Below are 19,553 nucleotides of genomic sequence, written 5' to 3' on the forward strand. Positions count from 1 at the left end.
AGGCCTTTGCTGGGGAGAAGACGTCCACCCTACACACTCCATGAGGGCCCTGTTCCCAGATTTTACAAGCATTTGATGCATCCCTCCTCCACTATGCCAAGGAGACACATTACAGCCCTTGTTGTTTAATTAGATTTCTGACTCAACAAAAACTCCTTTTGTCAGAACTTTAAAATTTCCTGGCATGTTACCCATACATATTTTCTATGTGGTTAGAAGTTATGTTTCATTATATACTACTTGTGTATATTTGTGCCTAGAAAGATGCATTTGAAACTGGTAACTAAATATCTCTACCTAATTTCAAAAGAGCTCTTTCTTAACCTCTCAGGAATTGATAATTGCTGTTTTCTCTTTTAACCACAGGTAACAGTTTCCTATATATTCGACTGCCCATTTTTTCCCAAAGCTATCTATAATGGTTACATTTTGTTATATTTTGCCAGTTTACTTTCCTTAGTCTATGTTTCTCAGAAACATAGTGAAGTGAGCTGCACCAGGGACCTACAAAATCTTCCAGACAGAGAAGTGAGCACAAGAGGACATCTAAACAAGGTAAGTCGGTCTGACCTTGGGTTTGGACCATAATTAGTCCTCAAAGTAGACAAATGTGGGCCAAGAGTTAACTGGAATTTAATTATGTTACTTCTGAGCCTTCAGAAACACAGTGTAGGGAAAGAGAGAGACATATATCAAGCAAGTAACTCACAATGGGATAAATGGTCCTAATAGATGAGGCACAGAGTGGGGTTCTATATAAGCCCATCTGGAGGGCTGGCTGGCTACCCAAAAAGAGTGTCATAGGAGCAGTTCTGGAAGGAGAGATAAAGGGACTGGAGAGCAGGGGCCACACATCTAAATTTACAATCATTCTGAGGGAAGAAAACATCTGTGAAAAGGCGGTCACATCCACTAACAACAGGTGGAAGACACCTCAGGTGCTGCATCTGGTGGAGATGAGACATGCATATGCACAGTGCTCGTACACACACACACACACACACACACACACACACACACACGCAGAAAGCCCCCCCACACACACCTGGTCATGTTGGATGGGAGTGGAAGGGATAGAGCACATATTGGACCAATGGGAATGGAAATGGAGGTTCAGAGGAAAAGTGGAGTAGAACTTGAGATGGAATTCAGTACATTTAGGCCCCAGGGACTTCTCATATCAGACAGGTTTCACTTCACATTTCCTGGACTGTTGTGGCTCCAAGTTATTGTACTGTTGCTCTGCTGGGCAATTCACATGCAGTGTTTCATTCAATCTTTGCAATAATCTTACAAAGGAGTTATGTCATTATCATTTTATAGATGGGGAAAGTTTAAGCTGAGAGAGAGAGAGAGAGAGAGAGAGAGAGAGAGAGAGAGAGAGAGAGAGAGAGAGAGAGAGAGAGAGAGACAGCAGAGGAAATGATTTGCCCACTTAAAAGCAGTAAGTGACAGTGCTGGGATTTGAACCCAGGCTATTCCATTAGCCACATTTATTCATCATATTTATTAGGATAATGTCCCACGTTTTGCCAGTTGACCTTCTCTAGTGGTGGCTATTGTAGTCCATGATTTCCTTTGTGTACTGTACAAGTGTGCAGCTGCCTGATGTTTGGATTTCCAATAATCCTTAGAAATCCCAGGAGAAACTGCTGTGGCAATTGCAATAACATCTGTTTATGTAATGATTCTGATCCAAGTGCCTGAGGACAGAACAGTGAATGTGATAGATGAGATCCCTGCTGTTATGGCACTTACCTTCTCATGGGTTAAGAGAAAACAAACAAAAGTGTAAATCATAAGAAATGTCAATCCGGAATAGTGCTATGCAGAGAATTAATATAGGAGACATAGTAGTGACTGGTGGTAACTTTAGGCAGCCGTGAAGCCCTCACTGAAAATGCACATTTAGGCTGAATCCTGACTTCTCAGAAGGAACAACCTAGGTGAAGAAATGTACATCCCAGGCAGAGGGGACAGCTGGAGAAGGACCCTAACATGGGAACAGGCTTGGTAATGGTGAGAAGAGAAGAAAGACCACTGTGGCTGGTGCAGTGAGTTGTTGGGGAGCAGGGCTAGCTAAGGCTGGAAGGACAGGCAGGGGCGAGATGAAGGTCAAGGTGAGGAATTTGCATTTTATCGTAAATGCAATGGGAAGCCTTTGTTGACAGCAGGAAGTGTTGACAGTGGAATGATTTAATCTGATTTATGTTTAAACCCTGTCACTCTGGGTCCTCTGTGGAGAAGGAATTGTAAGGGAAAGAGTGGAAGCAGGGAGACCACCTAGCAGGTATTCAGTAGTCCAGTGACAAGATGTGGATGTCTTGGGTAAGGATGGAGATGTAGAGAAGTTAAATAATCGTGGAGGGTGGTGGTGGGAGAATAATGAATCAGATGTATTAATAATAAGAAGAAAGAGGAATCAAAGACAACTCTTAGGTTTTTGAATTGGGCAATTTGGTGAATTGGTGCCTCTCTCTCAGATGGAAAAGACTGGAGAGGAACATATTAGGGAATAGGTGAAGTGCTCTGTTGGAACCATGAAGAGTGATATCCTATTAGATATTATACAAATGAAGATGCACAGATGGCAGTTGGATATATAAATTTGGACATTGGGGAAGGGGTCAGGCTAGAGTTAAGATTTGTCAAAAATGAGATGTAAAGCCACAGAACTGACTGATGTCACCTTGGGGTCCTGTGGAGATCAAACAAAGAAGGGAGCTCAGAAATCATCCATGGAGACTGAGAAGAAGGGTGGGGAGGGACATGGGGGGAAAATAGGTCCATGTGGTGTCAGGGAAGCCAAACAGGAAAAGGTTTCAAGAACATGAGCGTGGTTGACTATATCCAGGGCCATTGCATGTAGGGAGGTAGGAGGGGAAGGGCCTGGGATGCAATGGAGAGGTGTTCTTTGATAAGAATAGGGACAGTTCATCCATCGTGGTGGGAGGGGAGGCGGCCTGCACAGGAGCAGTTGACAGGTGTGATGAGATGCGGCAGGAGACACAAGGGAGTTCCTGATAGATTCTTGGTTACTTCCCCGAGGAGCGTGAGGCAACGACATCAGCTGAGGAGAGGGAGCGGAGGTGATGAGGAGGTTTGAAATAGTTGTTTGTGGAGTGGGAAAGTGGAAAGACTTGGAAAGGAGGGATAGTAGGGTGGGCTAGTTACAGTGACTGCCAGCTAGAGGAGGAGGAGTGTGGAATATGAAAGGGATTCTGCAGCTAGGCAGCCTGAGTGAAAATCCTGGCTTTGTCACTTAGTTGTGTGATCGTGGATGTGATAATGAACATCCGTACGGGCTTTAGTTTCCTTGCTTATAAAATGGGGATCATACAGCACCTAACACATATGATCTTTGTGAGGATTAAAATAGTCTAATTAATATAGCTGAGGGGCTTAGACTGTACCTAGTGCATAGCGCACAGCACAGAAACTTTAGCTATTATTATTTCGTGTGAGACCAGTCGGCACAGCTGTGTTTTTCTCTCACCATGTTTAGTGGCTGAGCTGGCACATGCAGAAAGCCCACCCACTGCGTTTCACTAGAACTGGGGCTTGGTCATGCAAATATGGTTAGAGGGAGAGATGGGTAAGAGGGGTTAAGGTCATTTGCAAGAGGTTATAATGATATACCACGGGATTTAAACAGGATGAAGGAGGAAGTGAGGGCATGAAGGGGTGACTGAGAGAGGGCGGTATAACGAGTGGATGCAGAGAGAGGAATTGCTAAATGGGGAGCGGCTTGAGGGGGCGCGCTGGAAGGACAGAGGAGAACAGAGTGGGGTGCTCACAGCTGAGACTGTGCGTATAGTGTGGTTATTGGTCAGGATAAGAAAAGTGGACTGATCACAGGAGTGGGTGGCAGAGGCCGAGAGGAAGACAAAGTTAGTGGATGTGAGGTGGATCAAGGAAGGTTGTGCTAGAGATTTGCATGGATCGTCCATGAGACGGTGAAGAAACCACTGAGGATGGTAGGAGTAAAGTCGCAAAGGAAGCCAGTGTGCCAGGAGCTAACGTCGTCAGTGACGGAGGCCTAGAGGCTAGGGATCAGAAGGGGACAGCAACCAGGTGGATGGGGTGGTATAGATGGCGTGAGCTTCCAAGGAGCAGGAAGGAAAATGGTTTGAGAACGGCAGTGGGGAGTAAGGCGGACAAGTACCCACCTCCAGGTCCAGAAACCTGTAGGTCATGAGGGGACAAGCAGCCCTCCCTTGAGAGACCTGCTGGGGACTTGGTATCAGAAGGGTCAGGAGGGAGGACACTTCCTTTGGTGATGACCTCACAAAGCACTCTTGGCAAAAAGTCTCAGGGATACAGGGGTGTAGGGGTGTCTCCAAATTGCAGCTCTTATACTCAGCTTTTCAAATTTCAAGCACAATTTTATCAGTTTACCCAAGACTGAGTAAACCTTACACCTTTTGATCCCCGACAATTTTCTCAGTATAATGTGGTGATGCTACTTGCAATCAGGTCCTTTTTGCCTTTTCCCCAAGAGCACAGGGGAAGGACAGACTCTCTTCCTGGGAGGCTTAGGGAAGGTTTCACTGAGAAGCTGAGCTACACTCTGGATTTTGGAGGACATACAGTTCCTTAGAAGTGGGGAGTGGGAAGAGAATTCAGGACAAAGGCAACAGGTCACGCCAAGAAGTCAAGGCATGAGCGCTTGGCGAGCGTGGGAAACGACCGGGTACTTACAGTCACTGGAGTATCAAGTGTGTCTGTGTGTGTGGAGGGGGAGAGTCGTGGTGATACAAGCAAGACTGGGAAGCTTTTCTGGGACTACATTTTGAAGGGTCTTATATACCATGCTAAGGAATTGCATTTTATCTTGTAGGCAGCAAGGAGTAAATAAGTTTTGAACAGAAGTGTGACATGATCATATCTTTCTCAGTTGGTTTTCTCTGCTTAGAATGACATATCTGGTGTAGTGCTTGGCACATAGTAAGCATTCAGTAACTATTTGTTGAGTGAACGGATGCATATATATGTATAAATGACAATTCTTGCATTAGCCATGTGGAAGATAAACTGGGGGAAAGACAATAGAAGTTCGAAGACCTATTTGGAAAATGGACCCTGATCCTGGGGTGGAAGAGGGAAGGAGGAATTGAGTTTCTCCTTTGAAGGTCAGGAAGCATGATGATGTCATCAACAGAAGCAGGACGTGAAGACAGAGGAGATGTTTGTAGAAATGTGGGGTGACAATGAATACTGAGCTTTGTTTTGAACAGATTTAAATTTGATGAAAAGGCAGTGTTTAGAGGAACTTGTTTAATAAGCTATTGGAAATAAGAATCTCTTAGAAGAGAGATGGGTCCTAGAAACATATTTTGGTTAATTTATCAAGGTCCCAATGGTACTAAAGACATAAAGTGATCAGGCTTTGGGGAAGTGATTAATTTTGACCAAACCCCAAGGAAAATGATTATAATTTAAGATGCCAATATAATAATTTATAATGAGACATATACCTATGTGTTATTTGATATATCAATTTTCAGAAGATTGCTGAGTGAACAAGAACAAAAGGTGCCACTTTCATCGAGTCATGTAGCCAAGGAATCTCCCTTTTTATCCATTCACTTCTCAGAGAACAAACATTGACATTTCCAAGTCCATGGTACTCCATCCTTTGCACAGTGCTAGAGGAAACTTGCAAACTCTAGAAGGATCTTTTCTACACTTCCTTGCTTTCTCAATAGAAAATATGGGACACAATTTGACAATTTCTTGATGGGGCAGGGACCTCAATAAGAGCATCTATAATTTTTATTGGGAGTAACATTGTTGGAATGGCCTCATTATAATGGGGGTTGGGGTGGGGAGTTGAGACTGGTGGCCCCTTCACTAAATGGCTCATGCTTTCTCTACTTTTACAGGAAATTGGTTTGCTTTTTACGGTTCTTTGGTCCCTTAACTGTTACCCCATGTCTTGACAATGGGGTGGAGTATTTTGCACCTCCTTGTTTGGAGAAGGTTGTTGGGTGGCCACACTTGGCTGCTACATCTTGAGCTCCAGGCACCAAAACTTGAAAGTTTAGAGGGGATTTTTCATTGACCCTATTGCTATGTCCTTGCTAGGACATCCAGTTTTAACAAAGCATCACAATGTGTAGGATACTTTTGGGGGCAGTTCCCCTGTGCATATCTGGTCTTGGCCACAGGGAGCTGATTCTTTTTAATTTCTTCTCTGACCCTCCTATGACTGGGGTGGCAGTGGGGGGCTCTGGCTCCAGTTCTCCTACCTGAAATCTGCCTCACATCGGCACTGGCAGTGTAATTCACAGACGCCATTTCAGTTTCTGGCCTCGTCATTATGGTCAGTGTGCTCCAATGAATGGGAGACCTCGGAGCTGGTAAGAACCCTAGAGACCATGGGGGCAAACATCTGACCTGCTCTTTGTCCATGTAGATAGGGGAGCAGGGAAAACACTGCTCACATCTCAGCATTGGAGGGGTAGTGGCTTTGGCAAAAATGAAATTTTGGGGAGACTAGCAACCATCAGGAGCCAGCATTTTCTGAGGACTTTGCTGTACAAATATTTATAAAAAGTGAAAAAGCGCCAATGAGTTTTCATTTTGAAAGACACAGCTCTTCACTTACAGTGGCTAACATTGGAAACAACTTAAAATCCCTAAATGGAGACATGATTAATACTGGTTCATTCAGTTGATGGATTATTGAGCAGTCTCTAAAATAATTATGAGGAATCTTTCAGAACATGAGAAAACACAATGTAAACTTAGAGCAAAAATGATGGATTCAAATGGATATGTGTATTTTGTGACCATAACCATGTGAGAACGGGATGAGAGCACACAAGTCATAGTTGTGGGATGGTACTGGGATTGTGAGATTACAAAATAACATTTTTCCAAACTTCCTATCATACTTATATATTTTTTCAGTTATGAGGACACACACAAATAAATATAGCAAAATACAAGTGGCCATCAACAACATGACACATGCCTTGAATTGCTCTTCTAGGAAAGGAGATGGTTTGTTCTGCTTCCTCCTCACAATCTGCTAGCGAGTGTGATTCTGGCCGCACGTAGGAAGGAGTACGGGGCTCTGCTCATTGGATAGAGTTGTCTTTGCATCACATTGAAATTAGCCTCCTTCACTCCATCTTCCAACCTTAACAGTGCTGGGCACCATCGAAAAGCGTTTCTTCCTTTGCTTCATCCCCAAATATTGCATTTTCCTTTTGCTTAATTTCCATTTTGTGACTTGGTTTAGGACTAAAATTATTGCTGAGTATGAACGAAGCGATTCAGGGCAAAGTACAGTCAAACTCTTTAAATTTCAGGAGGCGATTTATTTGGACTGTGGTTCAACTGGGGTCAGCTCATCCTTGACCACTGGGAGTTCTGATTTAATCATAATTTGAGTTTATCTGTGACCCAAGATTTGGGTACAATGTGTGATGGATGGATTTTCTCACATTTGGGTGTGAACTAGGAAAACTGTGTGACACTGAGGACTTGCCACCAGGCTGATGGAATAATTGAATCCTATATAAAGCAGCAAATTTAGTTCTTTGCTTCTAGGCAAAGTCTCAAAAGTAAGTCACCTTCTTCAAAACAAATGCTAGCCTGGATTGCTAGTGCTTTGAGCACCTCTAAAAAGAGGTGGCCTGGCCCAGTGATTGAGGCCAGTCCTGGGAAATGCCTGTCTGTTTCCCCCACGTGTTCCCTAGGCTCATGATACCCACTTTATTGCAGGGGAGGAGGACTTCCGTTTTTCTCACTGATTAGACATTGGGAGGCCACACATTTTCATGGTCCCATTGCTCATGAGCCAGCTGTCAGGCAGAGAGAGGGTCTCTGAGTGCAAATTACCTAAAGTCTTTCATGTTCAGTTTCCTGAATATAAGATTGCAGGGCTATTTCTTGCTGCCTGTTTTTCCGTATCATTCCTTCTTGTCTGCCTGTTAATGTGCAAGTATACCCCAAAGTGTCCACAGAAGGAAGGGTTGAAAAGTTCTCCTCTGATTCTGTCTGTTTGGCATATTCTGAAAATTTAATTTTAAAATTTGGAACTTGATCTAGAGATACTATGGCCACGTGTGCTTTGTGCCTAATGGGTCTTAAGATGGTAATTTTTATATTTATGATTGAGTATTCCTTGGATAAGTATAAAATTAAATTAGTAGTTGTACCTGATAGGTGTACAATGCCTAGTGTTTCTTCCTGTAGTGAATTTGTAAGCATTTATTCAGCCAACTCAACCCTGTGGTTCATAGGCAGAAAACATACCGCTTGGAAACAGCCCGTGTGATCTGCACCCTGGAAGAAGAATGTGGACCCTGAGCAGAGAAACACTTCATTCAGGATTTGAAAACACTGAGGCTGACTTTTAAATAATGCCCACTGCCTATCATCCTCCTGTCCTTCAAGATTCAGCACAACCACCTTCTGTTCCTGACCCCATCTCTTGATATCTTTCCCCATTCAGGCTGAGTTAGGAAGCTGACTGTCTGTCTCCTCATGGGTCTGTGAGCTCCTTGCTCCAAGGCTCTGCCTCGTATTGCTGTTCCCCAGCACCCTGCTGCAGTGCCTGGTACATGAGACACACAATAGCTGTCTGCAGATTGACTGATGTGACTTGTTTTGGCCTATGCTCAGGGATAGCTCTACTTTTTTTCCGAGGACAAAAATGACATGGATTATCCATGGGAAATAAACCTGCTTTGTGAACCCTGGACATTGAGAAAGGTAGACCCCAAAGCAGAGGGAATATGGAGAATTCACGACGTGTTTGGTGAGCGCAGGACCTGTACCAATATAGATTTGTTGAATCATGCATGAATGAATGATTGAATTGATGCTGCATGGCCATAGATACTTGAACTCTATTTCCACTTTGCATGTCTCAAGGTAAACACATAGTCCTTAGAGAAAATTACATAGAGTACAGAAGCATGATCACAAACAGGGTATCTCCACCCCCCACCATAACGGATGAATTGATGATGCCAGATCTGTGTTAGAAGATGGACACTTCTGATTAGACTCCCTCCTCCCGCCCCAGATAAGGTTAGAGATAACTGCTTCCCTCCAGAAGGAGGCATGGTCTATGTGCGAACATGCTGTCAACTACCAAAGCTTCCCTTCAGATGCAACTTGATTTTTTAACAAAGAGCAGTAATGGGTTTGTTTCTCCTCTCCTTGAAGTTGTGTGTGTGTTTGGGGGAGGGACAGTGATGAGGAAGAAAAGACGGCCAGCACAGGGAGAAGGGAGAGAACTCCTCTTCTTTCCCGAAAGGCCAGCTTGTTCATCTCACCCTTCCTTCCCTCTATCTGAACAGCTCCAGGATTCCAAACGCTCCCCGGCATCAGTGCTGCCAAAGTCACACCAAACCATTATCTTGTATGCACCCCAGCGAGAGCCCATCAGGTAGAGGTGAGACTATGGCAAGAGTTTTCCACAGCTTCCATGGAACAGGGCAGGGTAAAGAGGTGGAGAGAGTCATGATAAGACGGGGCTGGTGGGAAGTCTGTGGTGTGTGCTCTGCATTTTGAAATGCACTAGAGCATGTATTGAGCATGTATTTAGCCTGTAAGATGAAGCGGTGGGGGTGGGGGGACACTCGGGATGGATATCAGCACATAAAAGACGCACTGCACCAGATTGATTCATGCCCAGAAATGTTTCTCCAGATCTTAGAGATAAGCCTTCCAAGACACTGCTGGCTTAAGTGGCAGCTTCCTCTTCAGCCAAAAATAAATGAGGAGCAACCAGAGGGCAGACAAGGAAACAGAGGGCGGGGGAGGAAATGAGAGGTTGAGGAGGATAACATGCAGGGGTGAAATGAAACTGCATCAGCTTCCTGCTTCAGAACTGGGTCTGTTTCTGGCGCCAGACAAGACTCTTTGGTATGGAAGAGGGAGAAAAGGGCGAGATGAGACACTAGCAAGACAAGACACTTGCAGATGAGAGCAGAGAAGAGAGGAAAGAAGCTGAACAGAGGGAAATAGGTCTAGTTTCCAGTAGAGCACTAAGCCCTCGTGTTGGCTTCTTTTCTGGGTACGGACACTTTCGTGGGACCACCCTTCTGAGGCTGATTTCAGAGGGAGTGACTCATTGAAGACCCAGCTATATCCTAAGTTGATCCTTCCATCCTCTTATGTCATAACATCCTCTGATGCTCGCAGTTCTGAAACAAGGGCTGGAGACGGATTTCAGAATCCACACATTTTCCTGGTTACGTGTTCCATGAGATGCCCTACCTAACGAATGAATGAAAAAGTGAGTGAATGAATGATTCCATGGTCAAATGAGATTAGAGGAAATCAATGTATCTTTAGGAGAGTTACAGAATAAGTTAACATAGTACAGGCTCTGAGAAGGCCTGCGCTAAAGGAATGTGTTAAACATGTCAGTTTTCAAACACCTGACTGAGGACAGGCCTGGTAAATTTACACTGCACAGCATCACGGACTATGGAAATAGTGCCCCTTGGATTAAGCAAGCTATGTGGCCATATCGGGTGATCTTTCTTTTTTTTTCTTTAAGTAACCTATTAGCATTTTAAGAGATTCTTGCATTCTAGGGGACACAGCTTAGGAAACCCTGGGTGAAGATAATGTCTTGCCTGTCGTGAGTATGCAAATGGCACTACTTTCACAGCGTTATTGGGGGTAAAAGTCTGAGTGGGGTTGACTTGTGCCAGTGCATTCATCGATCAGTCCTGCCTGGAACCCACAAAATCCTTTTGCAAGATGGTTTCCTGAGATAAGGATGCAGCTTGTGGCGACAGACAGAGAGTGAGATTAGCTTTCATGAGAATACCATTTACTGCCACAGTTTTCTTAGCTCAGTCCTTTAAGGCACTGGTTCTGCTTTGATCTAAGTCAGTCAGTTCCGGTATTGGCAGGTGGTGGTGGAAATGACCAATTCCGTGGTCATTTTAAGTGTTTAAAGGTCACTGATACGCATGCAGCACATAGAATACATATAATGAAGAATTCTTGAATGAAAATATGAGTCTAAGAACTGCCAAAGGACTGAAATAATCTCCTGTACCTGTTTCTTACCTCTCATGTAGTTAACACTCTATAAATCCCATAAATCTGCAGTGTTTTTTTTTTTTCTTTTAGTTTAGATTCTATAATAGTGGTCCCCAACCTTTGCTGCACATTAGAATCGAGATTTGAATTCTGATGCTGTGTCGCCATCACATTCCAATTAAATCACAACGTTGGGGGTGGGAGCTAGGCATTTGAATTTTGAAAAGATCCCTGGTGATTCCAATGTGCAGCAAAGCTGAGGGATCCCTGGTTTAGAAGCACATTTATTTCCAGACATTTTATTATAACAGCCATGCCTCTGTGAGAGAAGCAAGACAGGAATTCATCCCCATCCGCATCACGTAAGCGAGATAACAGAGGTCCTGAGATGGTGAGGATCATGATCAAGGCCATACATTTGTGGCAGGTGCCAGGCAAGTGTCAACTCCTTTGAATTTGTTGAGGCCAAACCCTGCATATCCGACTAGCTTCTGGGAATGGTGGGATGAGAGATTGGGTCGGGGTGGGAGGATTGAACATGGGCCTTCGTGCCTGTAGGAGAAACAAGAAAACCTTTCAATGGTATGCCTCCGGCCCCTCCCGTCAATGCTATTCCTGTCTGTACACTGCTGCTTTGCATTTCATTTATAGGGAGACAAAATGGAACCTTTGTGCCAGGGTTGAAGGAAATTATAAAAGCCCACAGCTTGTCTTCAGACTTAATGTCAACTATTTGTCTCCTTTTATTTTCCAACAAACAAGTCCTCGCCATGAGTTTTGAGGCTGTCTCAAACATCCCCTCCCTTGGTTTTATAGTTTCCTAGTTCCTGCATTAGCAGGTATGAGAAAAACCTGCCATTCTCGAGAGTTGTCCTTAGCAGCCACAGAGAGCTGTTGTAGGGGTCCGATGACGATGCTTTCTTCTCAGGTCACTGCCGTGCTCTGGCTAACGAGTGAGAAGTTTTGAGCAAGAGTGTGGGTTATACAATTGCAAGCTGTGGGGGACAGAGTCCCAGAGAGCAGTTCCAGGCTCTCGACCTCACATGGAAGGGTGCTGGCTCAGGTAGTAGATGCCCATCAGCTGTGACTGTTTGGCATCAGCTATAACCAGTTAGCCATTAGTCCCTAATATAACTGCTGTGGCTGAGCTAGCAAGGGCGGATTGCAGTTAGCAAGGAGTTGTTGGTTGGTTGGCAGAGAAGCGGATGGTGGATTGAGGCTAGCAAGTGGGGTTAGCAGCGTGGATGCTGGATTGCAGATCATGTGGATCCTACTTCTGTGTCTCACCCGGCCGCCAGCGTGACTGGGGTGCAGAAGATCCCTCATTGGGGTACTGGCAGATGTTTTGCTTGCGTGTCTCAACCAGCTGCCAGCGAGACTATAGTGGTATGACTCCCCTATCTATGGCTCCGTTGTTGTTCCTTTTCGGCCTCATCATATCCTGTGTTCTGATGTGCGGAGCGGGACCAGAGACCCTGCATGACACAAGCTCATGTTGAAACAAGCAATTCATTAATAACTGAGCTTCTTTGAGACTTCAGGGATCATTAGCTAGAAACTTAGAAAAAAGAATAAAAGGAATTATCCAAAATTCTGAAAATACCACCAGCTCAAAACATTTTCCCACCACCTGACATAATTCAGTAACCCTACTGTACATAGGGGAAGAAGTACAAATGCATTCCTAACAGGTCTACAAATATGGAAGATAAGTGAAGAATTCTTTTCATTGTAGGTGAACAGATTGGGCTGGGTAACACTTGGATGACAGACTCGATGTTTTTGGGGACTTGGAATGGATGACCTGAAATTCTGAGGTCCCATGGCAGGTCTGAGAAGGAGAAATAAGATGCTTCCACTTCCAGTTTCTTTTCTTACTATTATGTAAAACGCTCTCAAGGTTAGAGGATTATTGGATCCGTTTTTCTTGCCCAGCCTCAGAAAAATGATATTGTAAATTCTCCTAAAAATGTATTGTCAAGATTGTTAGTAAGACTTAATAGTAGGGACTCCTAGATCAGAGGAGGTTTGACAAAAACTAGTGTTTTTTTTTTTTTTTTGAGAGTATGAATGAATCTCTAAGATGCTATCCTTTGTTAGCTGTGTTAAAATAAAATGCTGCCATTTGTGAATAATTTACTTTAAATACAGTGGAATTTAAGGTTGTCCTGCAGACTACACACTCACTTGCATTCCACAATGGTTCTTTGATTAGGAGAGAAAAGGGGTAGAAAACCTGGGAATTGCTTATCTCAGGGGAGTGTCACACATGAGCAAGTCAGCTGAAAGAAGGAGTTAGAGTCATTATTCAGCCCTCAGACCCACTGAATTACGTGGGAGTTAATTAGAAATGCAAATTCTCAGGTCCCCAAAGCAGAGCTCCTGGGTCAGAGTCATGAGGGGTGGCAACCAGGGGTCTGTGTGTTAACAAGCTTTCCGGGTAATTCTAGTGCTCACTAGAGAAGCATTTCCCTAGAGTGGTGGTTCTCAAATGTGGTCTCCTGACCGACACTGCCAGCATTACCTGGGAACTTGCTAGAAACCGCCTGAGACTCTTTTTTCATTGGGCACTGGCAGGTGATGATAGAAATGCTTTATGGTACTTTGAAATGTCCAAAGGCCACAGAAATGGCAAACCTGAACATATAAAATAACACATTTTCGGATAAAAATTCTCAGATGTGTCTTTTCCAGTTTTAGAACTGGAAAGGAACTGAAAAGTTCTCTTGGATCTCTTTCCTACCACTACACTAGGTAGTTAATAATAAAACCTTACAAATCTTCTGCGTTTCCCTCCCCACCTTTGCTTTAGAACACTGGCTGCTGAATCAGCAGTTATAGAGGTGGGGCCCAGCAGTCTGAATTATAGCAAGCCCTTCAGGGACAGGTACCCCTAAATTTAAGAGCCACGAGACCACTGCACCCATCATATTGCCCACATACAAGGCCATGTAGAGCATGAAGACTTCCCTATGTCAGCCTGTGCCTGGGGTCCTGAAGTTAACTCCTGGCAGCTGCCCTTCTCAACCAGTGCCAGGCTTAAGAAGTACAACCCAGAGGGCAGGAACTAGAGCCACTTTCAGTAACATGACCACACGTGGACACTGGGAGAGAAGATGGTTGGGAAGTGGGGACCTTTCTTTCTTCACTTTTTCCATGGTCCAACCTCCACACAGCCCCCAGGGTGCCCAGAAATCAGTCCTTGAAACCTTGAAGACCAGAAAGCAGAAGGCCTAGAGACTGACATGACCTCCTGTGCTGGGCTCACCTAGACTCTTTCCTTTCCATGGGAGGTGTGTCCTCATCTCTGAGGGCAGGATCATGCAGATATCTTTCTCTTGGGATCCCAGGGTCGCTGCTGATCGCTTTCTTCTCAGGTCACTGCCGTGGCTCTGGCTAACGAGTGTATTTTCCCAAAGGTACTTGGACCTGTGATGTGAAGAACCCTTAAAAATGAGCAAGAGGACTGATGCAAGACAGATGAAGACAGACGGAGGTAGGGTGTGGGACCTTAACAATGGGAGCTTCTGCTGTGGGGTTGGCTAAATTTGGAGGATTTTGGGGGGGTGGGGGTGGGGAGACAAAGAGGTGGGGCGCAGGGGTGGCCACTCATGTTACACTGGTAGAGAGACTATAGCGGATTTGGGAGCTGGAAGAAGCTTGCTGTTCATTTTGCTCTAGATAGTTTTAGACAGTTTTAGTTTCACCTCTGCCGGAGATAAGCAAATGCCCTAACCTGTGAGATCTGTGAATTCTGCATTTGTTCTGAGGAGACAAGGATGAACAGTCAAGTCTGTGCCTGGGAGATTTGAGGCACATTTTCTAGTGAGACATTGTATCACACATCTTGCTTTCCTCGGGCAGAATGATACCATTGCAACATGTTCTTTCCTGATAGATCTGTCCCCAGATGAGCTCCAGCTCCTGAACACCGATGAGGCAGCCTGGGAATAACTGTGTGATCTGCACTGTCTCTTGACTATCCCCATTTAGAATGCTTTTTACTGAATTCAGGTTGGAGGTGGCAAGATGAACCTTTTAATTCCGCTGCCTCCCAAACTCCTACTGAAGTGGCCAAAGAAATATAAAATCGAGGGAAGTATGCACCACTTAAGAAAACAGGGGAAGGTAAAAGCTGCAGGAGAATAATTTTGAGGCATTTTCCCACTAATGGAGTGACGTTTCAAAGGGAAGAAGGAAGGACTGACCTGCCCTTGATTTGATATCTACAAAGGGATAAGGCTGCTTGGTAAACTAATGGGTTGAATTTCTAGTCAAGCCCTCTCACCCCCAAACACCTAAAACTTCTGGCCAGTGGCTACAATGAAAAGTTTAGGAATTTTGGAGCCCACTGGACTTGAGTTCAAACCCACCATTTGCTAGTTGTGCCACCTAGTCAGCCTCAGTCTCATCCTCTGTTAAATGGGGATAATATTCATTCTAAGGTGCAACAAGGATGAAATAAAATAATGCAGGCAAGGAGACATAGCCAACCTTTTCATAGTTACCATTTACTGATTACTATAAGCCAGATACCGTGCTAGACGCTTTACATAAATTATTTCCTTTAATCCACAAGAAAGCCCTATTAAGTTGATCTTACTCTAATCACCATTTTACACAGAAGGGTTAAGACACTTGCTCAAGGTTCACAAGGGCTAGTAGAGAAGGAATTTGAACTCAAACGGTCTAAGAGCAGAGCCCATGCATTCAAGCCCTAAGCTATACTGTTCCAAGCCCTTAAAATATGCTACTTTATTTAATCCTTACAATAGGCTTATGGTAACCAGTTTTTATTGGTGAAAAAATAGAAGCTCAGAGCTAAACTTTGATGTTATACAAAGATCTGAAACCAAGCCTGCTTGACTCCAAGTTTCCCACTCTTTACTATCATGCTGTTCTTTAATTGATAAACTCTATGGCGTGTCATTCTGTCTCCCAACTTTGGATTGGATTTTATTCCCACTGAACTCAAGGGATGGAAAGGCTATTATGCATGAAGGGGAGAAATTCAGAATGTATTTCCAATACCCTCCAATTCTTTGAAGAATTGAATTATTGTCTGCGAGAGCCTCTAAATTGCCTAATTTCTCTTTGCTGGTAGAACTCACAGAAAACATTGGGCTTCCCCTGAAACTGCTTGAAAAACATGACCCTTGGTCAGCCTATGTCACATATACCTCCCCGATGGTGAGAAGACTCATTGAGAAAAGCAAAGCTAGAGAGCTGGAATGCATGAAAACTCTTGAGGAAAGTGGATGGACACTGAAGCAGAACAAGTCTTCCAGCATCATCCAGCTGAGAAGGAGAAAGTCATCCACGACATCCAGCAACATGGTGTTCGAGGACACGAAGCCCATGTTATCAGTGTGGGATGCTTTCTCTGTGCTGGCCCCGGGGCACATTGTTTTCCCAGAGCCTGTACACTTGCAAACGGATTCCAGAGACTGTCCCACCGCAAACTATAACAAGATCATCTTCTCTCGAAAACCTGTAATGAGGATGCTTCCATATAGCTCACTTCTGCCCAGCAAGGAAAAACATTCGAATGTTTTGCAAGGAGTCCCTGCAGACATCCTCTGAGATTGTACAGCAATTAAGCTCCATTTGCCACACATTTCACTATGTCCTTTAAATTTGAACTTTCCCCTGCTCGTGTAGAGATTGGCTGAGATAAACCAGATCAGAATTTGGACTGTGGGTGGGTGGGTACATCCCCTCCAGCATCTCAATCAGATGGAAGCCCCAGGCTCTAGTTCCCACCATAGATGCTAAGGACCTAACTAGTCCGGGTCCAGGCAGGAGACAGAAGTCATACCAGTTATATTACCAGAGATAATTTAATATAAAGAATTATTAACCAGGTAACTGCAAAGGCAGGAAGAGAACATGAAGTTATCAATGGAGGTAGCACCGCAAGAAGCAGTTATCACCTCCAAGGCTGGGGGAACAAAGGGAAGATATTGGACTTACTGAAAGTTAGACCCTTGGAGAAGGGGCATGTGGGCTGAATCTCAGATTTCTGTGGTGGGGGAGTGGGGATGTTCCTCAGCTGGGGCTGGTGTCTATGAGCTCAGAGGAGAGCCTCTGTGGGGATGGTACCTCTGCCCCTGAGGAGGAGAAGCTGTTTTGGCTGAGGTTGGTTCTGTGAGTTTTGGGAAAACCAAAAATTGGACTCGAATGCTTCTGGAAGGAACTGGCACTGCCTGAGTGAACAAGAAGCGTTGCTAGGGGAAAGAGACAGGGATAGGAAACCAACAGAAATAAGCAGGAAGCAAACCAGGAAGTTCCTTCCTCCTCCTCTAGCCTGGTAGGCTCCCTCTAGCGCCCCATGGGGAGAGTCTATCAGGGTGGAAAGCAGGAATGTGGTCTGCAGAATCCCAACCCCAGCATCTCAAAGTATAGAACAAAAGGATGGACTTGAAGCCAAGAGAAAACTACCTTAATAACCAGAATGGCAGGGTTCCCAGTGATTCCCACCTTGCTGTTCCACTTGGCATCTGAACCTCGTATTGAGATGTTTTTGCTTTGGAGGTTTTACAAAGTGGCAGTAGGGACCTAGGTGTCCCCTGCTGAGAAATGAAGGATTTTCTCCCCTAATACTTCTTTAAGTCTTACCTAGTGGGGTGGAGTTGGTGGAGGAGAAATTCCTCCTTATGGGACCCCAGTTATTATTTGTCAGGTTACAGCTAGAACTGGTCCACTCATTCTCTGAGCTCTTCCTAATTGGCCCCAAAGCAAGGAACACTAACCTCAACTCAGTCTCAAAGCAAACAGGCTTTGTCTTTAGACATAAGGGGATCTTGTTATCATGGGCATACCCAGCTGGTCTCAGATTTGGGGTTTATCCTCTAAGCATAGTTCCATTGGTGGCTTTTCTTTTCTTTGATCTCACCTGAGTTTCTGTGTTTATATTTCTGAAGCAGTTAATATCCATCCTGCTTCCCTCACAGAGACTTAGAGGATGCAATGTAGTACTTGCTATAAATACCATTTGAGAAAATAGAATTTGCCCTACAAATGCATTCTCTCCATCCCAGAGTGTCGTGGAAACTTTCGTACTCAAGTCTGGCTGCTGTGCGTTGTGTCGAGACAGCTGCACAGATGAGGAACTCCAGACCCATTGCTGGGTTCTCAGCTCTTGGCCAGAATAAATTCTTGAAAAAGGATAGGTGGTTTTCAGTGAATCTGAATAGCTGTATTCTGTGTTCAGGGAGCATTTATAGACATGGAGGCAGATGATAAATTCCTCCAACAAGAATTTTTATCTCTTCTATCCTTTTATGGGATTTTATCGCCAGAGTGGATTTAGGAAGCTATGGATTATAGAGCCTCTTTGAGTGTTAGAATTTCTAGGGATCTGGCATTATTGCTTTGAGGGCACAGCAGTCACACCGTTTTTTAAAAAATATTTTTTCTAGGTGCTTAGTAGCTTTTATGAAAGTATGTAATTTCTAAATTTAAATAAAGGTTTTTATAAATAGCATTGTTTAGATTAATTTCTCAGTCTATTATAACAAGACAAACATGAGCCAAAGACCTCATTAGCACCTTATATTGTGATGAGAATTGCTTGCATCTGTGACTGCAGTCCAGCTGCATTGCCTCCTGGGGCAATTTTAAGAAGGAAGAAGAGTAATTCCTTTTGAAACGGAGGACTCTGTTCAAGCCCAAGCTGGGGTTCACAGGTCTGGCCACATTCGTATGAGCACTGAGGAGGCTGCTGGGAAATCTTTCTCCCAGGGAAGAAGCAGATGGACAAAACCATCAGGAACCAGTAATTAAGACTTGATCATGGGGAGAATAGGGGTGATCCCGAGTACCCTGTCTTGTCTGTTGCTTAGCTTTCTCTCCTGATCCAGACCACCTTGAGCTCCATGGCGGTGGGGACCCATAATTCACATTTTTAAAGAACTCTTTTACTAAAATTCTGGAAAGCCCTGGAGTACATATGAAAAGTTGGGGAGAGAGCTTCTCCTTGATTTCACAACGTACCAGCATGCAGGGGCCCAGTGCCCTGAGTGTGGACAAGGAGAAGCCAGGTCTGTAGAGCCCAGTGGACACTTGGCGGGACCAGCTTTGTTCAAGAGAAGCCAAGAGACATCCCTGGTGCTCCCAGAACAGGCGTGGAGCCCTTCCAGGGCCTGAAGTCCATCCAATACGAGCAGGTGGGGCACGGAATGGAACATAGATTATTCCTAATGTAACTCATCTGCCTATCCAAGTTGGAGGGGCCTGGGGTGTCTCAGGTTACTCGAAACATACTGAACTTCCATTTCTAAGAGGGAACTAGCTTTCTCTGATGTTCCACAGTCTCTTCTTATTTATCTCCTCACCATCTGGAATTTTCTGTTTGGCAGGAGAGTTGTTTCTATTAGTCTCCCTGCTGTAGTAGGTTTATGAAACACCAGAATATGTATTTTATTGGCCTGCTGTGCTGCTTTGTTACTAAGGCCCCATTCTACACATACCGAGTAGCTGCTTTTGAACAAATTCTCTGGTTCCCGCGCACAGTATGGTATTTACCCATT

At 44.5% G+C, this 19,553-nt stretch overlaps 1 protein-coding gene across 4 annotated transcripts in view; it reads left to right on the forward strand.

Moving 5' to 3' along the window:
* CDRT4 (CMT1A duplicated region transcript 4) overlaps window positions 1-18,546 on the forward strand; it is a 35,680-nt gene extending 17,134 nt beyond the window's left edge. For 3 of the 4 annotated variants that reach the window (XM_033089151.1, XM_033089153.1, XM_033089152.1), the window contains exons 2-4: window positions 447-555; window positions 14,442-14,518; window positions 16,127-18,546. In XM_033089151.1, coding sequence (XP_032945042.1) covers window positions 14,476-14,518; window positions 16,127-16,605 — 522 coding nt within the window. In that variant the 5' untranslated portion in view covers window positions 447-555; window positions 14,442-14,475 and the 3' untranslated portion in view covers window positions 16,606-18,546. Of the gene's footprint in view, window positions 1-203; window positions 280-446; window positions 556-14,441; window positions 14,519-16,126 lie in introns of those variants that run through there. The other variant, XM_033089150.1, reaches the window with a different exon arrangement.
* The last annotated feature ends 1,007 nt before the right edge of the window (window positions 18,547-19,553 follow it).

Source organism: Rhinolophus ferrumequinum, chromosome 21, assembly GCF_004115265.2.
Source record: "Rhinolophus ferrumequinum isolate MPI-CBG mRhiFer1 chromosome 21, mRhiFer1_v1.p, whole genome shotgun sequence".
In the NCBI taxonomy this organism is placed as follows: domain Eukaryota; kingdom Metazoa; phylum Chordata; class Mammalia; order Chiroptera; family Rhinolophidae; genus Rhinolophus; species Rhinolophus ferrumequinum.